Source organism: Phacochoerus africanus, chromosome X, assembly GCF_016906955.1.
Source record: "Phacochoerus africanus isolate WHEZ1 chromosome X, ROS_Pafr_v1, whole genome shotgun sequence".
Taxonomy (NCBI): Eukaryota; Metazoa; Chordata; class Mammalia; order Artiodactyla; family Suidae; genus Phacochoerus; species Phacochoerus africanus.
The window spans coordinates 54,377,064-54,401,695 of record NC_062560.1 but is presented as its reverse complement, the minus strand read 5'-3'; the positions used below and the strand labels follow the sequence as shown (position 1 = coordinate 54,401,695).

Genomic DNA, 24,632 nt, shown 5'->3' with positions numbered 1-24,632 from the left:
CAGTAAAGGAACTTATCTAGGCAGAAAAGAAAAGGCCACAACTAGAAACAAAAATATCACAAATGACAAGGCTCACCAGTAAAGGCATATATACAGTAAAGACAGGAAATAGTCCATGCACAATTATTCTACCAAAATCAGAAACCATGAGGAGGGTACAAATGTAGGACACTAGATATGCACTTGCAATGAAGACACCAACAACTTAAAACAATCACGTGTATATATATAGACTACTATATCAAAACTTCAGGGCAACTACAAACCAAGAATCTACAATTGATAGACAAAGAAATAAGAAAAATCAACTTGGAGTTCCTGTAGTGGCTCAGTGGTTAATGAATCCGACTAGGAACCATGAGGTTGTGGGTTTGATCCCTGGCCTTGCTCAGTGGGTTAAGGATCCGGCATTGCTGTGAGCTGTGGTGTAGGTCACAGACTTGGCTTGGATCCTGCATTGCTGTGGCTCTGCCGTAGACCAGCAGCTACAGCTCTGATTCGACCCCTAGTCTGGGAACCTCTGTATGATGCAGGAGTGGCTCAAGAAATGGCAAAAAGACAAAAAAAAAAAAGAAAGAAAGAAAGGAAGAAAAATCAACTCAAATACAACACTAAATTTTGTCATCAAACCACAAGAGGATAGACCAAGAGAAGAAGGGAAGAAAAAAGAGCAACACAAACAAATCCAAAACAGTTAATAAAATGGCAATAATAACATATCTATGAATAATTACCTTAAATGTTAATGGACTAAATGCCCCAATCAAAAGACATAGACTGGCTGCATGGATACAAAAACCAAACCCATATATATGCTGTCTTCAAGAGACCCACTTCACTTCTAGGGACAAATACAAATTGAAAGTGAGAGGATGGAATAAAATAAATAAAATGCAAACAGGAATCAAAAGAAGCTAGATTAGCAATACTCATATCAGACAAAATAGACCTTATAATGAAGATATTTTAAGAGACAAGGAGGGACATTACATGATGATCAAAGGATTAATCCAAGAAGGAGATATAACAATTTTAAATATTTATGCACCCAACACAGGATCACCACAATGTATAAGGCAACTGCTAACAACCTTAAAAGGAGAAATGGACAATAATACAATAACAGTGGGGGACTTTTAACACCTCACTTACAGCAATGGAAAGATCATCCAGACAGAATATCAATAAGGAAACACAGGCCCTGAATGAAGCATAAGACCAGATGGACTTAATAGATATTTACAGGACATTCCATCCAAAAGCAACAGAACACACGTTCTTCTCAAGTGCACATGGAACATTCTCTAAGATTGATCACATCCTGGGCGACAAATCAAGCCTCAGTAACTTTAAGAAAATTGAAATCGTATCAAGCATCTTTTCTAACCACAACAATATAAAGGACTGGAAATCAACAACAACAAAAAAACTGCAAAAACCACAAACACATGGAGATGAAACAACATGCTACTAAACAACCAGTGGATCACTATAGAAATCAAAGAGTAAATTAAAAAATACCTAGAAGCAAATGACAACAAAGATGCAACACTCCCAAACCTATGGGGTGCAGCAAAAACAGTTCTAAGAAAAAAATTTATAGTAATACCAGCCTACCTCAGGAAACAAGAAAAACACCAAATAAACAGTCTAACTTTTCATCTAAAGCAGCTAGAAAGAGAAGAACAGACAAGACCTAAAGTTAGCGTAAGGAAAGAAATCATAAAGATCAGAGAAAAAAATCAATGAAATAGAAACAAATAAAACCACAGAAAAGATCAACAAAATTGATAAACCTTAGCCATACTTATCAAGAAAAAAGAGGACTCAAATCAATAAAATTAGAAATGAAAAAGGAGAAGTAACAACGGACATCACAGAAATACAAAGGATCATAAGAGACTACTACATGCAACTATATGCCAATAAAATGGAAAACCTAGAAGAAATGGACAAATTCTTAGAAAAGTACAATTGTCCAATACTAAACTAAGAGGAAATAGAAAAGATGAATGGACCAATCACAAGAACCGAAATTAAAACTGTGATTAAAAAACTTCCAACAAACAAAAGTCCAGGACTAGATGACTTCATAGGCAAATTCTATCAAAGATTTGGAGAAGAGCTAACACCTATCTTTCTGAAAGTATTCCAGAAACTTGCAGAGGAAGGAACACTCCCAAACTCATTCTATGAGGCCACCATCACCCTGGTACAAAAACCAGAAAAAGATACCACAAAAAAAGAATATTACAGGCCAGTGTCACTGATGAACATAGATGCAAAAATCCTCAACAAAATACTAGCAAACCAAATCCAACAAATGGTTTACAGTTAACAGAAGAACATAAACTTCTCTGTCAAGGGAAAAAGAGCCTGAACTTGTTGGGGGAGGGGGGTGATTTAAACCCAAAGTACTTGAGGACGTAAGAAAGCACCTCAGTGCTTTAAATTCATTCCTCCATGCTGTAATTGCTGAGGCCCTGCTCTGTTCCAGTCAGCTCTGCCTTCTTAGGGCTTATAGTTTAATGGAATTTAGGTGCGATATAATTTTAAAAATATATACATGAATGGGCACTGAAATAATTCTCAGCAAAATTGCTATAGGTAAACTCAGCAGAATCATGAGTTCCAAGAGATTTGTGAGAACACTATAGATGGGAAAATATACCAGTTTTCATAACATTAAAGATTCTAGAAAATATAGATTGAGAATAAAATAATAAAGAGCTAACATTTAAAAATGTATTAAGTAAATTTACAATGTTCTTTCAACTTCTGCTGTACAGTAAAATGACCCAGTTATACATATATATATACATACTTTTTCTCACATAATCCTCCATTATGTTCCATCACAATTGTTTAGATATGGTTCCCTGTGCTATACAGCAGGACCTCATTGCTTATCCACTCCAAATGCTAGAGTTTGCATCTACCACCCCCCAAATCCCAGTCCATCCCACTCCCTTCCCCTCCCCCTTCCAGTTGGCAACCACAAGTCTGTTCTCCATGTCCATGAGTTTGTTTCTTTTCTGTAGATAGGTTCAGGGGTGCCGTATATTAGATTCCATATATGTGATATCATATGATATTTGTCTTTCAATTTTCTGATTAACTTCGCTTAGTATGAGAATCTAGTCCCATCCATGTTGCTGGAAATGGCGTTATTTTGTTCTTTACTTATGGCTGAGTAGTATACCATCATGTATGTGTACCACATCTTCTTAATCCATTCATCTGTTGATGGACATTTAGGTTGTTTCAATGGCTTGGCTATTGTGGCTAGTGCTGCGGTGAACATAGGTGTGCATGTATCTTTTTGAATGAAAGTTTTGTCTGGATATATGCCCAAGAGTGGGATAGCTGGATCATATGGTAGTTCTATATTTAGTTTTCTGAGGTACCTCCATACTGTTTTCCATAGCAGTTGTACCAATTTACATTCCCACCAGCAGTGTAGGAGGGTTCCCTTTTCTCCACATCCTCTCAAGCATTTGTTATTTGTAGACTTATTAGTAATGGCCATTCTTACTGGTATGAGGTGGTACCTTATTGTAGTTTTGATTTGCATTTCTCTAATAATTAGTGCTGTTGAGCATTTTTTCATGTGCCTATTCACCATCTATATGTCTTTTTTGGAGAAATGTCAATTTAGATTGTCTGCACATTTTTCAATTGGGTTCTTTGTATTTTTGCTGTTGAGTTGTATGAGTTGTTTTTATATTATGGAGATTAAGCCCTTGTTGGCTGCATCATTTGCAATTATTTTCTCCTATTCTGTGTATTGTCTTTTTTCTTTTTCTGTGGTTTCTTTTGCTGTGCAAAAACTTGTCAGTTTGATTAGGTCCACTAGTTGATTTTTTTTTTAATTTCAAACTAGATATTTTTTAAATGATTCTTATTTTTTTCCATTATACTTGGTTTACAGTGTTCTGTCAATTTTCTACTGTACAGCAAAGTGATCCAGTCACACATGCATTCTTTTTCTCACATTATCCTCCATCATGCTCCATCACAAGTGACTAAATATAGTTCCCAGTGCTATATAGCAGGATCTCATTGCTTGATTTTGTTTTTATCTCTATTGCCTTTGCAGACTGACCTAAGAAAACATTTGTATGGTTGATGTCAGAGAATGTTTCACCTGTGTTCTTTTCTAGGAATTTCATAGTGTCCTGTCTTATGTTTAAGTCTTTAAGCTATTGTGAGTTTATTTTTGTGCATGATGTGAGGGTGTGTTCTAGTTTCATTGATTTGCATGAAGCTGTCCAGGTTTCCCAACACCACTTGCTGAAGAGACAGTCTTTTTTCCATTTTATGTTCTTGCCTCTTTGTTGAAGATTAATTCACTGTAGGTGTCTGAGTTTATTTCTGGGTTCTCTATTCTGTTCCATTGGTGTGTATGTCTGTTTTGATACTAGTACCACACTGTCTTGATTACTATAGCTGTGTAATGTTGTCTGAAGTCTGGGAGAGTTATGCCTCCTACTTTTTCCCCCCTCAGGATTGTTTAGGCAATTCTGGGTCTTTTGTGGTTCCATATAAATTTTTGGATTGTTCTAGTTCTGTGAAAAATGTCATGGGTAATTTGAAAAGGGCTGCAATAAATCTGTAGCTGGCTTTGGGTAGTATGGCCATTTTAACAATATTAATCCTTTCAGTCCAAGAGCATGGACTATCTTTGCATTTCTTTGAATCCTCTTTAATTTCCTTGAATAATGAACCAACATTTACTCTTTGCCTCTATGAATCTGTTCTAAGACCTCTACATTCATTAAACTCAGTTTAATCCTCACAACAAACCTATGAGGTAGGTGCTATTATTATTCCCATTTAAAATATATGTAGAGTGAGGTACAGAGAAGTTCTATAATTTGCCCAAGGTGATACCATGGCTATTGAAGCATGGAGCCATGAATTGAATCCAGGCAAGCTGGTTGTATATTCTGCATTAGCAACCTTAATGTCATTATTGCCATTGAGTTGGAGTTGGTCAGCATTCTAGGTGGATTATTAAACAGTCTATGAACCTTTAAAACAAAGTGTAGTGATAGGGATTCAGCATTGAGTCTTGCTTTCCTAAGAGCAAATCATGTCACAGAAGACCCAGTTTCTATCTTGCCAGTAACTAGACTAGTTGATGAGACAGTTGCACTGGATAGAGAGTATCAGGATCTCAGCCTGGCACTTCAGATTTTTCCACAGTTTCCTTGCAGATGGAAGCAATGTGGAGTGGTTAAAAAAGCATAAACTTTGTGGTCAGACAATTTAGGGTTCATTATTTCCAGCATTTACTAACTATGATTTCATGCAAATGACATTCCACTTTCTACACATTCATTTTATTGTATGTAAAATGGAGATAATAACTACTCTACAGGATTGTCGTGACAATTAAATGAAATCAATTTATGTAAAATGCTGATAGAATGCCTGGCATCTAGTAGGTACTCATTAATCTTCCACCCCCAATAAAGAAATAGGCATTCATTAACCACTGCGTCAGAAAGACAAAGACAAATACCATATGATATCACTTATAACTGGAATCTAATATGCAGCACAAATGAACATCTCCACAGAAAAGAAAATCATGGACTTGGAAAATAGACTTGTGGCTGCCCGATGGGAGAGGGAGGGAGTGGGAGGGATCGGGAGCTTGGGCTTATCAGACACAACTTGGAATAGATTTACAAGGAGATCCTGCTGAGTAGCATTGAGAACTATGTCTAGATACTCATATTGCAACAGAACAAAGGGTGGGGGAAAAAATATCAACCTGTAAGGATAACTTGATCCCCTTGCTGTACATAGGGAAAAAAATAAATTATTAAAAAAAAGAATTGATATAATGGAAAAAATAATCATAACTTGGATCTGAAAAAAAAAGAATTAGGCAGCCATGTAAGATAGTAAAGTCTCCATCGCTAAATGTACCCACAAATGGGCTAGATAGTTACCTGCCAGAGATGGTATAAGAGAGACCGGAAGATCTATCTGATCCATGAGATCATTTGGCCCAGTTAATGAATTCTCATCCAATTCCTAAGACTCTCTTAATTTCAAGTAATTTAAGCAAAAACTTCCTCATTTTGTACACTGGAAGTTGAGATTGCATGCACCACTTAGAACAGCTTGAACAACTTTTTGCTTGTTTCAGGGTACACATGTATGTGTGTGTGAATGTGTGTATATATATACATCTCACACACACACACACACACACATATATATATATATATATATATAAAGATACTTTTAAAAGTATCATTATAGGTAGGTGGGAGATTACATCATTGGCTTCTAATTATGTGATCCCTTCTCTAACTTTTATTGTCTCCCTTTTGTTGCATTTCTTTTGAAAAATCTAGACAGCTTTCTTTTTTTCTCATTCTTCTTGTCCTTTATGATTACTGTCTCTCCTTCTCTATATCTTATTGCCCTGCTATTTTGGTTGGTAATATATTTTGTTATTTTCTTCTTGAGATGATTATATTAGAAATCATTGTGTTGCTCTGGATAATGTTTCCCTTTTTTCATTTCTTCCTTTTTAGCCTTTACTGGGGAAGAGAGGAGAACCCCTTTTCCATCTCTTTAGTCAATCATCCACCAATATTCATACAACTCCACAGTTGTTCCAACAGCCTTTTCCTTCTCTATTGTATTTGTGCCAGTCTGAACATGCTCTGTTTTCCCATGTGTAGTAACTGCTCTGTATTTATGTGCTTTCACCATATTCTGGGAGAATTAGGGCTAAACAGAGTATAAAGATGCTGGAGAGAGGACTTCTGTTCATGGAACTTTCTGCGTGTAGGTCATTTTTTTTTTTTTTTTTCGCACCGAGGGGCCAGGCTTGGAGGATGAGCCATTTGGGACAACTCAGAAAGGAAACAATAACAACACAGATGGAAAATAGCAAAAAAAAGTTGAGAATTTAATGGAGTTCCTATTGTGGCTCAGCAGTAACAAACCTGACTAGTATCCATGAGGATGAGGGTTCAATCCCTGGCCTCACTCAGTGGGTTAGGGATCTGGCATTACCATGAGCTGTGGTGAAGTTTGCAGAAGCAGCTTGTATCTGCTATTGCTGCGGCTATGACGTAGGCCAGCAGCTACAGTTCTGATTCTACCCCTAGCCTGGGAACTTCCATATGCCAGAAATGTGGCCCTAAAATCACACACATAAACAAAAAAGACAAAAAAAAAAGAGAGACAAAAGATGAGAATTTAAAGCCAGAACTCCTTGCTTCTAGACTCTACTGCCTTTTACTTATGTGTCTAACCTTGGGCTAGTTCTTTAAGTCCTTATTTTTTTGAGTGTCAAATCAAGCTAATGATAAAATTCATCTCAGGGAGCTTTGAGGAAAACCACTTGAATTAGCAGGAGGCAGTGAAGTATAGTGTTAAGAGTATGGGCTCTAGGGCCAGACAAGAGGTAACCAATTTCCTTTTTCCCATCATCTGTGTGACCTTGGACAAATTCTCCCTGCCTTTTATTATCCCCTCATTTGCAAAATGGGAATTATAATGGTATATACATGGAAGGAAGGTTATGAAGTTTAAATGAAACAACACAGTTGTGGTCCCTGGCACATAGTAAATACTTAGTAAATGTTAGCTATTGATACTATTACTATATATGTAATAGCATCAATATAGCAGTGTTACTAATCATTCATTTAGCAAATTTTTGTTGGAAAGCAATATACACAGTGGTTAAACAAGCACAGATTTTTAGTGCCAGATAGCCTAGACTTAAAGCTCAGTTGTGTCATAAATGGTAGCTTTTATTCCTGGGAAAATTTCTTAACTGTTCTATGACCATGGTTCCTCATAAAATGAGATTATAACAACACCTACCTTGTAGGATTGTTGTGAGAATGGTGTAAGTTAATAAATACAAAACTTAACTGCTGATGAATGAACACAAAGAAAATGGCATACACATAAACACAATGGAATATTGTTCAACTTAAAAAAAAAAGAAGGAAATCCTGTCATGCAATAACATGGGTGAAACTGGAGGACATTATACTAAGTAGTAAGACAAAAAAAGACAAATACCATATTATATCACTGATATTTAGAATCTAAAACAGTGAAACTCATAAAGGCAGAGAGTAGAATAGTGGTTGCCAGGGGCTGGTAGGTGTAGGAAAAATGGGGAGATGTTGGTCAAAGGGTAAAACCTTTCAATTCTGTAAAATGAATAACTTCTGGAGAGCTAATATACAGATAGTGACTGTAGTTAGCAACACTGTATTATAAATTTAAATTTGCTAAGAAAATAGATCTGAAGTGTTATCACAAAAAAGGTAACTGTAAGGTGATGGATATGTTAATTAGCTTGATTATTGTGATTATTTCATAATGCATACCTATATCAAGACATCATGTTGTATACCTTAAATATATATAATTTTTGCTAATTATACCTCAATAAATCTAGGGGGGGATGGAAAATCTTTAGAATAGTGTCTAGTACATAATGTATGTTGTTTAAGTGTTAATTGTTATTTTGTTGTTGTTATTTCATTATTATTAAGTATGTATTCTAGATGCTGGAATACACAGTGAGAAAGATAAATCCAGTCCCAGCCCTCTGTGCCTTCCCCAGGATCTTGAAAGAAAACCAGGGTTGTCCAGGCTAGGATCAAGTAAACAGGGCCCCCTCTAAAGAGGTAAGGAGGATCTTACTGACAAGCAAGTGAGGCAGGCTATGATCCTGAACAGTTGCATTCTCCAGATTGCGGCATCTGTGATTTTTACAAAATGCCCTGAAGTATTTTGCTAAATCTCATGAGTACCCAGTGAGGCCAGATTCAAAGAGCCCCCAGCTGTTTCAATCATGTAATGTCAGGGAAATGGGTAGCCTTCTTGCTGGAGGCATGGCTAGGGCCATGGCCAGAGTGATTATCTGCAGACAGCCAGGGCACTAGAGAAGCAGTAGCTTCCTTAATATCCTCCAACTTGAATTTCCGGAAAGTAAAATGGAGAAGGCTGCCATCCTATTAGAAACAATCCCTGCAAAAAATAAAACAACCCCATTTATGTAGGAAATTTGTGATGACCCAAATAGCATCTGTGGTCAGTACCTATTCACCATACCCCTATGAAAACACTCATATCACCATTAACAAGTGCCGTGTGGGTATCCTGGGCTCAGGAGGGCTTTGTTCTCTTGCCCATGTGTACAAGCTGAGCAGAAAAAACTTCTGAGGCTTTAACTACTGTTCTACACTGGATAACTCTTAAGTGGAGCAGGACCAAGAAAGGTACAGTGTTGGGCACAGCCTGAATGGGTGGACAAAATTAAAAGCTGTGAAAAAGAACTAATGTAAATTCACTAATGTGGTAACTGAGTTCCAATTGTGTTAGTTGGGGCTAGGAATCATGGAATAGGAGGCTTCTTTGGGGGCAGAGAGGAGATACTAGTAGGAGCCCAAATATAGATCTGTGATCCACAACCACCACCACACCTGCCATGAAAAAGTTTATGAAATTTCCAGGGACAATGAGGTAGCTATGTAAATTTTAAAATAGTCACAGTTACATTTGTTGTTATTTATTTTTAGTCAATATTTAACTCATTTTGAAAGTTTAAGTGAACTAAAGGAGGCAACGAGATATTTAGATTTATCAAGAGGAGTTTTAAAGGGCTATGAAACACTGGTCTGGAAGCAAGAAAGCTCAACACCATATTTATCAGACAAGGCTGGCCTCATGACGTGAAAACTGCACATTTAGATTTGAGGTTTACAACAATTTCACAAGGTAAGGAAGACTCTATTAGTTTTATAGTTGAGGAAATTGAGGTTCAGAGAGGTTAAGTCATTTTCCCAGGACCACACAGCTAGTAGGTTCAGCAGCTAGAATTAAAACTCAGAATTTTATGCCATATGATCCACCAATCCCACTCCTGGACATATATTCAGACAAAACTATGATTCAAAAAGATACATGCACCCCTATGTTCATAGCATCACTGTTCACAATAGCCAAGACATGGAAACAACCTAAATGTCCATTGATAGATGAACAGATTAAGAAGATGTGGTACACATACACAGTGAAATATTACTTGGGCATAAAAAAACAATGAAAGAAATAATGCCATTCACAGGACCATGCATGAAACTAGAGATTATCATACTAAATGAAGTATGTCAGAGAGAAAGACAAATATCATATGATATCACTTATATGTGGAATCTAAAATATGGCACAAATGAACCTATCTGTACTGCAGAAACAGACTCACGGACAAGGAAAACAGGGTTCTAGTTGCCAAGGGCCGCATGGAATGGGAGAGGGATGGCATAGGAGGTTGGGGTTAGCACATGTCAGCTATTATATACAGAAGGGATAAACAGCAAGGTCCTACTATTTAGCACAGACAACTATATTCAATGTCTTATGATAAATCATAATGGGAAATAATTAGGAAAAAATAATGTATGTGTATATATATATATATATATGTGTGTGTGTGTGTGTGTGTGTGTGTGTGTGTATATATATAACTGAATCACTTTGCTATCCAGGAGAAATTAACACAACATTGTAAATCAACTATTCTTCAATAAAAATTTAAATTTTTTATGAAATAGCTCACAACTTTAGACTCTCACATTCTTTCCACCATCATTCCATGCTGCTTGGTGGCTTTAGCTACCCCTTCTGATTGGATTTTCTGAACAGCAGGTCATTCTTAATAATTCCTCTCACATCCCTAAACTTGGCTTTATGACTAACTCAACCTTCTGGATAGTCAGAAAGAGCAAGTAAAGGGAGGATTTTCATGATACATCTCTACACAAAGGCAGAATTCTCTCTGGTTCCTTGTTCTCCTTAAATACCTGATGAAACAATAGGAGTTTCAGTAGATGCTTTTAATTTAGTTCCAGGATCATGTACATCCTTTCTATTTTTGGAAACTAGTTAAGGTTTTAAAGGCCAACAATGATTATGACACACCAACTCAGAAGGAAAGGAAGCTGCAGGCTGAAGTTAGGAGTACAGGGAGGTTGAATCTGCCTATGTTCTAGCCAGATGAGCCATGTGGTTCAGGTCCATATTATGTATTATAAGGCAGGAATCAGGCCTTTACAAGATACCATTTTTTAACCTTTTATTTTTTTGTCTACTGTACAGCATGGTGACCCAGTTACACATACATGTATACATTCTTTTTTCTCACATTACATGTTCCATCTTAAGTGACTAGACAGAGTTCCCGGTGCTACACAGCAGGATCTCATTGCTAATCCATTTCAAAGGCAATAGTCTGCACCTATTAACCCCAAGCTCCCAGTCCATCCCACTTCATCCCCTTCCCCCTTGGCAACCACAATTCTATTCTCAAAGGGCATGATTTTCTTTTTATTTAATTGTTATTTCCCCAAAACAATTTCTTTTTCCCACTGTACAGCACGGAGACCCAGTTACACATACATGTATACATTCTTTTTTCTCACATTATCATGCTCTGTTGTAAGTACCTAAACATAATTCTCAGTGCTACACAGCAGTATCTTATTGTTAATCCATTCCAAAAGCAATAGTTTGTATCTGTTAACCCCAAGCTCCCAATCCATCCGACTCCTTCCCCCTCCCGCTGGGCAACTACAAGCCTATTCTCCAACTCCATGGTTTTCTTTTCTGTGGAAAGATTCATTTAGATACCAGATTTGAGTGATATCATATGGTATTTGTCTTCTCTTTTTTATGGAAAGTTTCATTTGTGCCGTATATTAGATTCCAGATATAAGTGATATCATATGGTATTTGTCTTTCTCTTTCTGACTTACTTCACTCAGGATGAGAGTCTCTAGTTCCATCCATATTGCTGCAAATGGCATTCTTTTGTTCTCTTTTATGGCTGAGTAGTATTCCATTGTGTATACATACCACATCTTCCTAATCCAATCATCTGTTGATGGACATTTGGGTTGTTTCCATGTCTTGGCTATTGTGAATAGTGCCGCAGTGCACATGAGGGTGCATGTGACTTTTTTAAGGAACGTTTTCTCCGGATATATGCCCAAGAGTGGGACTGCTGGGTCATATGGTAGTTCTATGTATAGTTTTCTAAGGTATCAACATATTGTTCTCCATAGTGGTTGTACCAGCTTACATTCCCACCAACACTGCAGGAGGGTACCCTTTTCTCCACACCCTCTCCAGCATTTGTTATTTGTGGACTTATCAATGATGGCCATTCTGACTAGTGTGAGGTGGTACCTCATGGTAGTTTTGATTTGCATTTCTCTAATAAGCAGTGATGTTGAGCATTGTTTCAAGTGCTTGTTGGTCATCTGTATAGCTTTCTTTGGCCCATTTTTCCATCTGGTTATTAGCTTTTTTGCTGTTGAGTTGTGTAAATTGCTTGTATATTCTAGAGATGAAGCCTTTGTTGGTTGCATCATTTGAAAATATTTTCTCCCATTCTGTAAGTTGTCTTTCTGTTTTCTTTTTGGATTCCTTTGCCATGCAAAAGATTGTCAGTTTTATTAAGTCCCATTGGTTTACTTTTGCTTTTATTTCTGTTGCTTTGGGAGACTGACCTGAAAAAATACTCATAAGGTTGATGTCAGAGAATGTTTTGCCTATGTTCTCTTCCAGGAGTTTGATGGTGTCTTGTCTTAAATATAAGTCTTTCAGCCATTTTAAGTTTATTTTCATGCATGGTGTGAGGGTGTGTTCTAGTTTCATTGATTTGCCTGCAGCTGTCCAGGTTTCCCAGCAATACTTGCTGAAAAGACTATCTTTTTCCCATTTTATGTTCTTACCTCCTTTGTCAAAGATTAATTGACCATAGGTGTCTGGGTTTATTTCTGGGTTCTCTATTCTAGTCCATTGGTCTGTCTGTTTTGGTTACAGTACCACACTGTCTTGATGACTGTGGCTTTGTAAAATATTCTTAAGTCTGAGAGAGTTATGCCTCCTGCTTGGTTTTTGTTGCTCAGAATTGCTCTGCCAATTCACAGTGAGGTCATTTGTGATTCCATATAAATTTTTGGATTGTTTGTTCTATTTCTGTGAAAAATGTCATGGGTAATTGGATAGGGATTGCATTGAATCTGTAGATTGCTTTGGGTACTTTGGCCATTTTTATAATATTAATTTTTCCAACCCAGGAGCATGGAATATCTTTCCAATTTCTTTATGTCTTCTTTAATTTACTTGATTAATGTTTTATAGTTCTCAGTATATAAGTCTTTCACCTCCTTGGTCAGGTGTATACACAGGTATTTAATTTTGGGGGGCAGCAATTTTAAAGTGTATTGTATTTTTGTATTCCTTTTCTAATATTTAATTGTTAGTATACAGAAATGCGACTGATTTCTGAATGTTAATCTTATCCCCTGCTACTTTGCTGAATTTGTTGATAAGTTCAAGTAGTTTTTGGGTTGAGTCCTTAGGGTTTTCTATATATAGTATCATGTCATCTGCATATAGTGACAGTTTTACCTCTTCGCTTCCTATTGGGATGCCTTTTATTTCTTTTGTCTGATTGCTGAGACTAGGACTTCCAATACTATGCTGAATAGCAGTGGTGAGAGTGGGCATCCCTGTCTTGTTCCAGATTTTAGTGGAAAGGCCTTCAGCTTTTCTCCATTTAAGATTATATTTGCTGTGGGTTTGTTGTAAATGGCTTTGATTATGTTAAGGTATGTTCCCTCTACCCACTTTGGTAAGAGTTTTTATCAGAAATGGTTGTTGTACTTTGTCAAATGCCTTTTTTGCATCTATTGAGAATATCATATGTTCTTTGACTTTTCTTTTGTTAATGTGGTGTATGACTTTTTTTGATTTGATTATGTGGAACCATTCTTGTGAACCTGGGATGAATCCCACCTGGTTGTGGTGTATGATCTTTTTTATATGTTGTTTGTTTCCGATGGCTAAAATTTTGTCGAGAATTTTTGAGTCTATATTCATCAAAGATATTGGCTGATAGTTTGCTTTTTTGGTGGTATCTTTGTCTGGTTTTGGAATTAGGGTTATGGTGGCATCATAAAATGTCTGGGATTGTTCCTTCTACTTCAACCTTTTGAAAAAGTTTAAGGAGGATGGGTGTAATTTCCTCTTTATATGTTTGGTAGAAGTCACCTATGAAGCTATCTGGTCCTGGACTTTTATTTGTAGGGAGTGTTTTTATAACATATTCAATTTCGTTTCTAGTGATCAGTCTGTTCAGTTGATCTGTTTCTTTTGTTTCGGTTTTGGCAGGCTGTAAGTCTCTAGAAAGTTGTCCATTTCTTCTAGGTTGTCAAATTGTTTCCATATAATTGTTGATAATAGTCTTTCATGTTTTTTTGTATTTCCATAGTGTGCATTGTGACTTCTCCTTTTGCATTTCTTTTTTAATTGAGTTTTCTCCTCTCCTCTTTTTGGTGAGTCTATCCAGAGGTTTATCAATTTTTTTTTTACCTTTTCAAAGAACCAGCTCTGTTTTGAATCTCTATATTATTGATTTCCTCTTTCATCTTTATGATTTCCTTCCTTCTCCCGACTTTAGTTTTTTTTGTTGTTGTTGTTGTTCTTTCTCTAATTCATTTAGGTGTTGGGTTAAGTTGCTGATCTGAGATTTTTCTTCTTTTTTTGAAGAGGGCCTGTATTGTTATGAACTTCCCTCTGAGCACTGCTTTTGCAGCATCCTATAGATTCTGAGTGTTTGTGTCTTCATTATCATTTGTCTTGAGGTATTTTTTAATTTCCTTCTTGATTTCCTCCTTGACCCATTGTTTTTTTAGTAGCATGTGGTGTAGTCTCCATATAGTAGGTTATCTCTCATTTCTTATCCTGAGGTTGATTTCTAGTTTCAGCCATTGTGGTCAGAGAAGATACTTGAGATAATTTCTATGCTCCTAAATTTGTTGAGGTTAGCTTTGTGCCCAATATGTGATCAATTCTTGAGAATGTTCCATGTGTACTTGCGAAGAATGTGTATTCTGATTTTTTTGGATGTAATGTTCTGAAAATGTCAATGAAGTCTAACTTTCCTATTGTTTCCTTTAGGATGTCTGTTGCTTTATTGATTTTCTGTCTAGAGGATCTGTCCATTGATGTGAGTGGGGTGTTAAAGGCTCCTACTCTGATTATATTCCCATCAATTTCTCCTTTTATGTCTGTTACTATTTATTATATGTATCTGGGTGCTTCTATATTAAGGACATATATATTGACAATTGCAATATCCTCTTCTTGAATGGATCCTTTAACCGTTAAATAGTGTCCTTCATTGTCTTTCTTTATGGCCTTCATTTTAAAGCCTATTTTGTCTGATATGAGGATTGCAACTCCTGCTTTCCTGTCTTGTCCATTGGCATGAGATATCTTTTCCCATCCTCTCCCTTTCAATCTTTATGTGTCCTTTGCCCTAAGGTGAGTTTCTTGTAGGCAGCAGATTGAATGTTTTTGCTTTTATGTCCAATCTGCCACTCTGTGTCTTTAGATTGGAGCATTCAGACCATTGACATTTAAGGTGCTTATTGATAGATATGTATTTATTTCCATTTTCAACCTTGTTTTCTAGTTGATTCTATGTTTCTCTTTTCTTCTTTTCTTTTTTTGGTTGGATGGTTTCCATTTATTTTATGCTTGAGTACTTTTCATTTTTTGTGTATGTAGTGTTTGGTTTTGATTTATGGTCGACCTGTTTTTTAAGCATGTTAAGCCCTTCCTATATCTGCTTGCTTTAGCCTGATAATCATATAGGTTCAAACACATCATTAAAATAAATAATAGAATAAAATTTAAAAAGAATAAATTTTTTTCTTACTTCCCTTGCCCACATTGTATGATTTTTATGTCCTTTTTTTTAACATATTCATGTTTAGATCTGTATGCTTTCTTATTTAATTGATTGCTTTCCAATTGTGGTTTCCTCCGTCCTAGTTCTTCCTTTTTTTTTTTAATTTAGAGAAGCCCTTTCAGTATTTCTTTTAGAATGGGTTTAGTATTGCTGTACTCTTTTAACTTTCATTTGCCTGAGAAATTCTTTATTTCCCCTTCTATTGTAAATGGTATTCTTGCTGGATAGACTATTCTAGATTCCAGATTTTTTCCTTTCAATTCTTTAAATATATCTTGCCACCTCCTCCTGGCCTGTAGTGTTTCTGTAGAAAAATCAGCTGATAGCCTTGTTGGGGTTCCCTTATAATTAACACTTTGCTTTTCTCTTGCTCTCTTTAGAATCCTCTCTTTATTTTTAACTTTTGCCATTTTTATTATAATATATCTTGGTGTGGGCCTGTTTGGGTTCAACTTGTTTGGGGCCCTCTGTGTTTCCTGTATCTTGATAGCAGTTTCTTTTAGATTTGGGCAGTTGCCAGCCATAATTTCTTCAAATATATATTCAATCCCCTTTTCTTTTTCTTCTTCTTCTGGAATTCCTATTATGTGTTGATTGGCTCATTTTATATTATCCCATAGGTCTCTTATATTGCTTTCATGTTTTTCCATTTGGTTTTCTGTCTGCTGTCCTGTTTGGGTGACTTCCATTTTTCTATCTTCTGTGTCACTAATTCGTTCCTCTGCATTATTCATTCTGCTCTTTATTGCCTTTATCTCTGTTTGTAGCTCTGCAAATGAATTTTCTAGTTTTTTTTGGCTCCTCCTTATATTTTCTAGTTCCTTTCTGATTGAATCTGCATTACTGTTCATATCCTCTCTTAATTCCTTCTGTATTTTCACTATCTCCCTTTTGAAGTCAAAGTCTGTCAGACTGCAGAGGTCTGTTTCATTGTTAACTGCTTTAGGTGAATTCTCCTGTTGCTTTAACTGGGAATCATTTTGAGCTTCTTCATCTTGCTTGTGTTTTTATTTTTCTGTGAATTTGGGAAGCCAAACTGTAGTCTTCTCAGTATTTCTATGCAAAAATACCCCTTTGTATTTTTTGGCGGGGGGGGAGTTACTATTTACATTTGGTGTTGAAGTTTGAATCTTTGCTGTCTCTTTCTTTGGTGTGAGCAGCCTGTTATCCCCAGGATGCTCAGTGTGTTTTCAGGGGGAAGGAGGCAATGGGTAGGTGCAGCAGTCAGTGCCTGGTCATTGGGCTCTCCACAGAAGCAAAGACCTGAAGGAATGTGGCACAGGTTACTCCTGTTTGCAGGGCCCTGGGGAGTGGTAATGAGCTCTAGAAGGATCTGCAAGGTGGACAGAGAATTTGGCAGTAGCAGCAGCAGGGTGCATGAGTTCCTGGGCACGGGGGTGAGAGCAACAACAGCTTGTGTTCGATTGCAGTGCCCTCCTCTGAGGTGATTGGAACTGCAGGTGGTCCCTATTCAGGGACTCCTAGTGGGAGTGGGCCATGACTGTCTCTAGCATCAGTGATAAATTCAGTGGTTTGCCTCTACCACCTATAGACCATGCATGTAGTGATCCATATTACTTAGCCCACATAGGAGGTGCTGCACAGGCTATTCCTAGTTGCAGGGTCCTGGGAAGTGACAGAGATCTGACATATTGGTACTGCCCTGAACATTCAGCAGTGGCAGCAGCAGGACTGGTGTGTTCCCAAGGGTGGGAGAGCACCAATAGTTGATTCGGTCACAATGCCTTCCTCTGTGATGGCCTTGAGTTGATTGGGGTTGCAAGTGGTGCCTGTTCACTGACCCCTAGTGATATCAGGCCACTGTCACCTCTGGAGCCAGAGATAACTGTGGTGGTTTGCCCCCACCACCTGTAAATCATGCAAGAATCACTTGGCGCTGCTTAGCCCTCACAGCATCTATTGCACAAGGCACTCTTAGTTGCAGGTTTCTGGGATGGGACAGTGATCAAGCATCTGGGCCCTGCCCAGAATGTTTGGCAGTGGCAGCTGCAGTGCATGTGCTTCTGGGGAAGTGAGAGCAACATCACATGGTGTTCCATCGTAGTATCCTTCTCTGTGATGCCCTCTGACGTGGTTGGGGCTGCAAGTGATTTTTGTTCAGATGTCCCCATCTACAGTGGGCCATGCCCACCTCTGGAGTCAGGGATAACTGCCGTGGTTTGCTGCCGCTACCAGCAGGTCCAATCTGCCATGGGCTAGCAAGCAGCTTCCCACTGTTGGAGATACCAGGTCCACGGCGGGCTAGCAAGTGGCGTCTGGTCACGGGGGGCTGCACCTGAGATGCCCAGTCCAGGGCATGCTGGTGAGTGGCTTCTCACAGACAGGGAGGCCCAATCCGTGGCGGGCCAGCAAGCGGCTTCCCGTGGCCCAGGAGGCCCGGTCTGTGGTGTATAGGAAGTGGCTTCTGGCCACTGGGAGGCGGGGTGGGGGGTGCTGAGCTGGGGATGCTCTGCCCCCTGTGAGCTGGCAGGCACACACATGCTGGGACCCAAGGAGTTTCCTATGGGAGCCCGCCCTTCCTCCTCTCCCCTCCCCACTAATGGCACCTTGCCTCTCCTGCCGGTCCAGACCTTCTCCCAGGTTCTCTCTGCCATGGCTTTCCACTCCCCAGCCCTTAGCATACCACTCCCCCTGCCCATGGTGCACTGCTCCTTAGCCCCTGGAGCAGTATGTCTCCATACTGCCAACCCCAGCCAGTTCCCAGAGACTGACCTCCAGAGCCTAAGTCTCAGCGCCTAGCCCCCACCTGAGCATCTCAGGCCCTGGTGTCTGTGCCAGTGTTTCAGATGATCTGTGTATCTCTCACTCTGCTTTTCCATTCTCAGACCTGCTGTTGGGCTTTTCTTAGCATCTTGGAAGTCCCTCTGACTCAGCTGACCTTTCTGTTGGTTAGGTGGCTTCCAGGGTGTGGGTTCCCTTTCTCCTTCACAGCTCCCTCTCGGGAATGCTAGTCCCATCCTGATTCCTTTTCTCTCTCTCTATTTTTTTATTTTGTTCTACCCATTTATGTCAAGAGTTTTTTGCCCTTTTTGGAGGTTTAATTGCTTCTGCCAGCATTCAGTTGATGTGTGCAAGTCGTTTTACATTTAGATGTGTTTTTTGATGTGTTTGTGGGAGAGGGTGAGCATGTCCTCTTACTCTTCTGCCATCTTGCCTTCCTCAAGATCCCATTTTTTATGGATATGTTTCAAATTGTTCCTGGGAATTATGGAAGTCAGTGCATGGGAGTCATCCTATCCTTTTGGCCAGGACTGAGCTTTCCTACTCAGAGCATGGTAAACAGAATCCAGGCTCTGAAATAGGCTTGGCACTACCTATCCCACTCTATACAGCTGATGTATTCCTCTCCAGTAAACCTGATGCCAGGAGCACCCAACAGATCAGAATCCATCTGTGCTCACAAGACTATTTATGTGCATAATCATCATGGGAGGAAAAAAGAATACTGAGATGGTTATTTTTTGCAAAGCAATTCATCAACACCTCTATTTCTCATTCTGGGGCTTTGAGATTGACAGAGCTATGCTGGGAAATATTTAAAGACAGCCTTCTCCAGTCCTACCCAAAAGCCCAGTTTACCATGCAGTGTGAAGGGTTAGGATTAGGAATGTGTGGCCAAATGCAAATCCTTTGCAAATAGCCTGCAGCTGTGAACAGTGCAGAATGTCAGGCAACTCAGTAAAATGGGAATAGTTTATGCAAACCATAGTGTTAATAAAAAATTAGTGAGCAATTCTAACTCTTTTAGATTGTCTAGAAGGCCAAATATAAGTAGAGAGGAGGGAGAGTAGGCCATAAAGGGCCCCTGCTACTAGTAGAAGACATCTATCATGACAAAGCTCAGTGGGACCCTCCTTGGCCAGACTCAGCCACACCACATGCAGCAGTAGATGTGCTCTCAGGAGAAGCTGAAGGCAGTGCTGGAAGGAGGAGGGGCTTAAAGACCACTATGAAATAATTACTTATCAGACCTGACATTCCACAGACCCACAGATCATTTCATCCACCCTTCTGTTTTTCTTTTTTTAGCTAATGAAATACTTGATAATCAAAAAGTATAAATATAATGAGTACCCTTGTACTTATTATGCAACTGAAGAAATAATTCATTACAGTCTTCCTCCTCTCCCTCTCTTCTTCCCTTACTTTTCCTTCCTTCTTCACCTGTCCCTGTTCACTTCTTCTCCTCTCTGTACTCCCTTAAATTTGACATGTATCATTGTTGTATATTTTTACGTAATTTTCATACATATATATGTATCATTCCCTAAATATTATGTGGTATTGTTTTGTATTTTTTTCTTTGTTTTTTGCTTTTTAGAGTTGCACCCATGGCATATAGAAGTTCCCAGGCTAGGGGTTGAATCATAGCTACGTCTGCTGGCCTAAGCCACAGCAACACAGGATCCTAACTGTGTCTGTGACCTACACCACAGCTCACAACAATGCTTGGTCCTTAAACCACTGAGCAAGGCCAGGGGTTGAACACACGTCCTCATGGATCCTAGTCGGGTTCCTCTGATCCATGGCAGGAACTCCTGTTTTGTATGTTTTTAAACTTTATATCAGTGTAATAGATATATAGAGGAGATAAAACTGTGTAGAACAGAAACCAGGGGAATGATGAGCATGTAATTTAATATGGAGGTTGCTTGGGCATCATAGCTTTTGGAATGGGTAGCAAGTTCACAAAAACTTAATGCATTATGAAAAGTAAGTAAATACAGAAAGAAATAAGAGCACTGTGCATTGACCAGTTATGAGTATCTCATGGACTGAGAAGTGGGATTAATCCAGTTCTGTGTACCAAGGAACAAGACAATAGTCATAATAGATAGGTAATATACTATTTGTATTCGACTATAACTTTTATTTTTTTCACACAGTAAGATTTGTGAGACTCATCCATGTCAGTATATGAAGCTCTTTATTCATTATCTACATACTAAACTAGGCCCTCTCCCAAAATCCCAAATGCACTTGTGTTCAATCCTCCCTAGGCAATCCTTCTTGGCTAGCAGCCTGTGGCCACTTAGACACTCTTACCACTCTTCCCCCCTCTGATATGCAGGTCTCACTGGCCTGCTTGGATTCCTGAGTAGACCTCAGGCATCCAGCCAGTTCTTTTCATACTTCTGGAAGCCTTGCACATTTTTTGGAAGAGGAAAAGCCCTTGCTAGCAATGTTTGTGCAGCTTCCTGCTTTCTACTTCCCATCAGCAATCTTGCAAACATATACATGGATTGAGACAAAGGCTATAGATATAGGCTAGAGGCATTCTCTAAGAGCATCTAATCAAATTTAGACCAAACCACCCATCATTGATATTCCAAAACAATGGCAATGTTAGCATCCTGCTGTACACATGTATCAACTCTCCTGGAACTCATTTTCCATATACCTCTAACAAAAAGCCTTCTCTTTCTTCCTACCTAGGACCTGATCCGGAGAGACATCCTCTACTACAAAGGCCGCATTGACATGGATAAATATGAGGTAGTTGACATTGAAGATGGCAGAGATGATGACTTTAACGTTAGTATGAAGAATGCCTTTAAGCTTCACAACAAGGAGACTGAGGAGATACATCTATTCTTTGCCAAGAAGTTGGAGGAGAAGATACGCTGGCTCAGGGCGTTCAGAGAAGAGAGGAAAATGGTACAGGAAGATGAAAAAATCGGTAGGTGTTCTAAAAGGAGAAAGAAGAATATGGCTATGAAGAACATAGATTTAAATTAGTTTTCATTTTTCTAGAGGCAGAGAGAAGATTTGTGTTGCAAAGTGACTTAATCCACTTTGGTGGTTCCCTGTTATTAGATTCTTTTTGGTAGATATCAATAGCTTCTATTAGTCAGGGTTAAGTGACATAGGTTGGTCTCCCCTACATTCTCATGACTAGATAATATTATTACACTGAAAGCAAACATCAGGCTCAATTCTCCCAAGCATATAAAAATTTATTAGCAAACAAACACAAAAGCAGTCATACAGTCTGTCCTGTAATCTCAGTGAAGTCTCAACTCTGTCCTTAGATATATCACAGCATCTTCTGTTAAAAGTTTAGGTTAGTCAAGGCAGATTTGGTAATACTATAGTAAGCAGGTTTGGTAATATATAGGGTTCAGCTAACTTCCTACTCAGAGTCTGATGACAAAAATCCTCTGATGAGAGCAAAATATGGTACCCGTTTTCAGTCTTAAAATTCAGGCTTCCTTGGAGTTCCCACTGTGGTACAGTGGGTTAAGTATCCAGCGTTGTCTCTATAGCAGCCTGGGTTTCTGCTGAGGCATAGGTTTGATCCCTGGCCTGGTGCAGTTGGGTTAAGGATCTGGCATTGCCACAGAAGTGTCATAGCTCACAACTTTGGCCCTGGATTACATCTCTGGCCCAGGAACTTCCATATCCTAGTGTGTGCCCCCCCCCCCAAAAAAAAAAATTCAGGCTTCCTTCTGAAGTGTATATGGAGGCTATAGGGCTCACTGAATTCTTATATGCAGTTCTTGTGACTACTAAAGTGCCTACAAGTAAGACATGTGTGGCCAGGGCTCATTTTGCATAGCATTCTTTTCGTCAATGAGAATTCACTTTTAACATGTGTTAGGCTAATTAGGCCTCTTGTGTTAAGGTAAATGAAATGCTAGTAGTTATGGACTCTGGACCAAAGACTTCTGACTGTTTAATATGTTAATAGATCACCATTTGAGTGTGTATTCCTGATTATGGCACTTTAGATGTTAACTAAGTACCCTTATGGTATAGATTAAAATTCCATGTACATGTAAATATTATGTCCTCTATAGAAAAGTATTTTAAAGTAAATTATAGAATATATAACAGGATCTAAAACTATGACCACTTGCATGATTTAGAATCACACTAAACTATACTCTTTGGCTTGAAATAAGTTGTTTCCCTTTTCCAGAGGGTGTATAGCTGATAGAGACATTTTTCATGCTGCTTCCCAGCTGTGGGATATTGGCTTAGCTTTGTGGTTTACAAAATATTATCTGGTCTCTTGCTCTAGGTCCTGCCTTCCTGGCATAAAAAATACCAAACAGCCAGGCTTTGAAATTCCCTGAAAAGGCACAAGAGTTTCTTTTTGCCTCACTTCTAAGAGAGGATAATTGTACCTTAAAACACCTGTATGTTTGAATTGGTAGAAACTGCCTCTAGAAAAATGGCCCTGCCATTGGAAGTCCTGGTGCAAATGAATTCTCCTGTCAGAAGTACTAGGGAAAAAAAAAGGAGTTCTCTTCATGGCTCAGCTGTTAATGAACCCAGCTAGGATCCATGAGGTTGCAGGTTTGATCCCTGGCCTTGCTCAGTGGGTTAAGGATCTGGCATTACTGTGAGCTGTGGTGTAGGTAACAGACATGGCTCAGATCCCGTGTTGCTGTGGCTGTAGCATAGGCCAGCAGCTGCAGCTTCAATTTGACGCCTAGCCTGGGAACCTCCATATGCCGGGGTGCGGCCCTAAAAAGCAAAAAAAAAAAAGAAAAAGAAGTACTGTGGATTGAAATGGTCCAGAGACAAAGAAGGATAATCAACGAGACACTGCTTAATCTAATCCTAATCTTCTCCAATTTGGGGTAGAGTGGATCTTAATAATTCACTTTAAGTCCCACTGTAGTCATTTTGCCTTTAACATATGACACTTCATTGGATATGATGTGGAATTGTATAGAAATGCTACTGGCTGCTTATTCCATTGACAGGTAGTAGCAATTTCTGACATTGCCCAGGTTGTTAACGCTATTAGAAGAATTATCTTAGTGTGCTTTTTGCAAACCCTAGCTCAACTAGATGATTTACACCATTCCTTCTGGTTCCAACATGATGTCTCCCACACAATGCCCTAATAAAGAATCTCCTTCTAACAGAAAAGCTTCCATAAATTACTTTCTGAGAGTGTTATGCTCATCCTTTTTAAAATATTATTATTCATCTGATTATAACAGTAAATCATTTTCATTGTAAGCAGTTTGAGGGAAAGAAAGCAAAAAAATACAAGGAAAAAAGCTAAAAGCCGCACATGAACATACAACCCAGAGATAACTTCTGTAACCATTTTGATATATTTCCTTCCCATCTTTTTTTCTATATGTCTAAATGAAAAAAAAAAAGAATAATAGGAGGCTGAGTCTCCCCCAACTTCTGCCACTTCATGATGGAGAGATTTAATTTTATATCCTTATTTTTCACTTAAAATTATATCATTAGCCTTTCTCTAAATCATGTACTATTTTTAATCATTATTTTTATGGCTGTCATATGGATTTATCATAATTATTTGTTACTTTTTGCTTTTTAATTATAAAGTAAATACATGGTCATAATAACTATTTAAACACATACAGAAATGTAATAAAGTTTAGAATTATTTTCTCTTCTCTGTTTCTCCTATTCTGTGTGAAATTATTATTATTAATTTGGCATGCCTCTTTCTATACTAATCTAATGACTGTATAATACACAGAAGACTTTATTTTTATTTAGAAAAAATATACTATACATATTACTCTGTAACTTGCTTTTTTATTTTTTTAATTAAAAAAAATTTATTGTTATTTCCCCAATACAATTTTTTTTCTACTGTACAACATGGGGACCAAGTTACACATACACATATACATTCTTTTTCTCCCATTATCGTGCTCCATTGTAAGTGACTAGACAGAGTTCCCAGTGCTACACAGCAGGATCTCATTGCTAATCCATCCCAAAGGCAATAGTTTGCATCTATTAACCCCGAGCTTCCAATCCATCCTACTCCCTCCTCCTCCCCCTT

The 24,632-nt window shown here is 38.3% G+C and overlaps 1 protein-coding gene across 5 annotated transcripts in view; it reads left to right on the top strand.

Moving 5' to 3' along the window:
• Positions 1 to 24,632, top strand: part of ARHGEF9 (Cdc42 guanine nucleotide exchange factor 9) — a 298,553-nt gene that overhangs the window by 246,479 nt on the left and 27,442 nt on the right. For all 5 annotated transcript variants that reach the window (XM_047764828.1, XM_047764824.1, XM_047764825.1 and 2 more), the window contains one exon: positions 21,281 to 21,524. In XM_047764828.1, the coding sequence (XP_047620784.1) occupies positions 21,281 to 21,524 (244 nt within the window). The remainder of the gene's footprint in view (positions 1 to 21,280; positions 21,525 to 24,632) is intronic.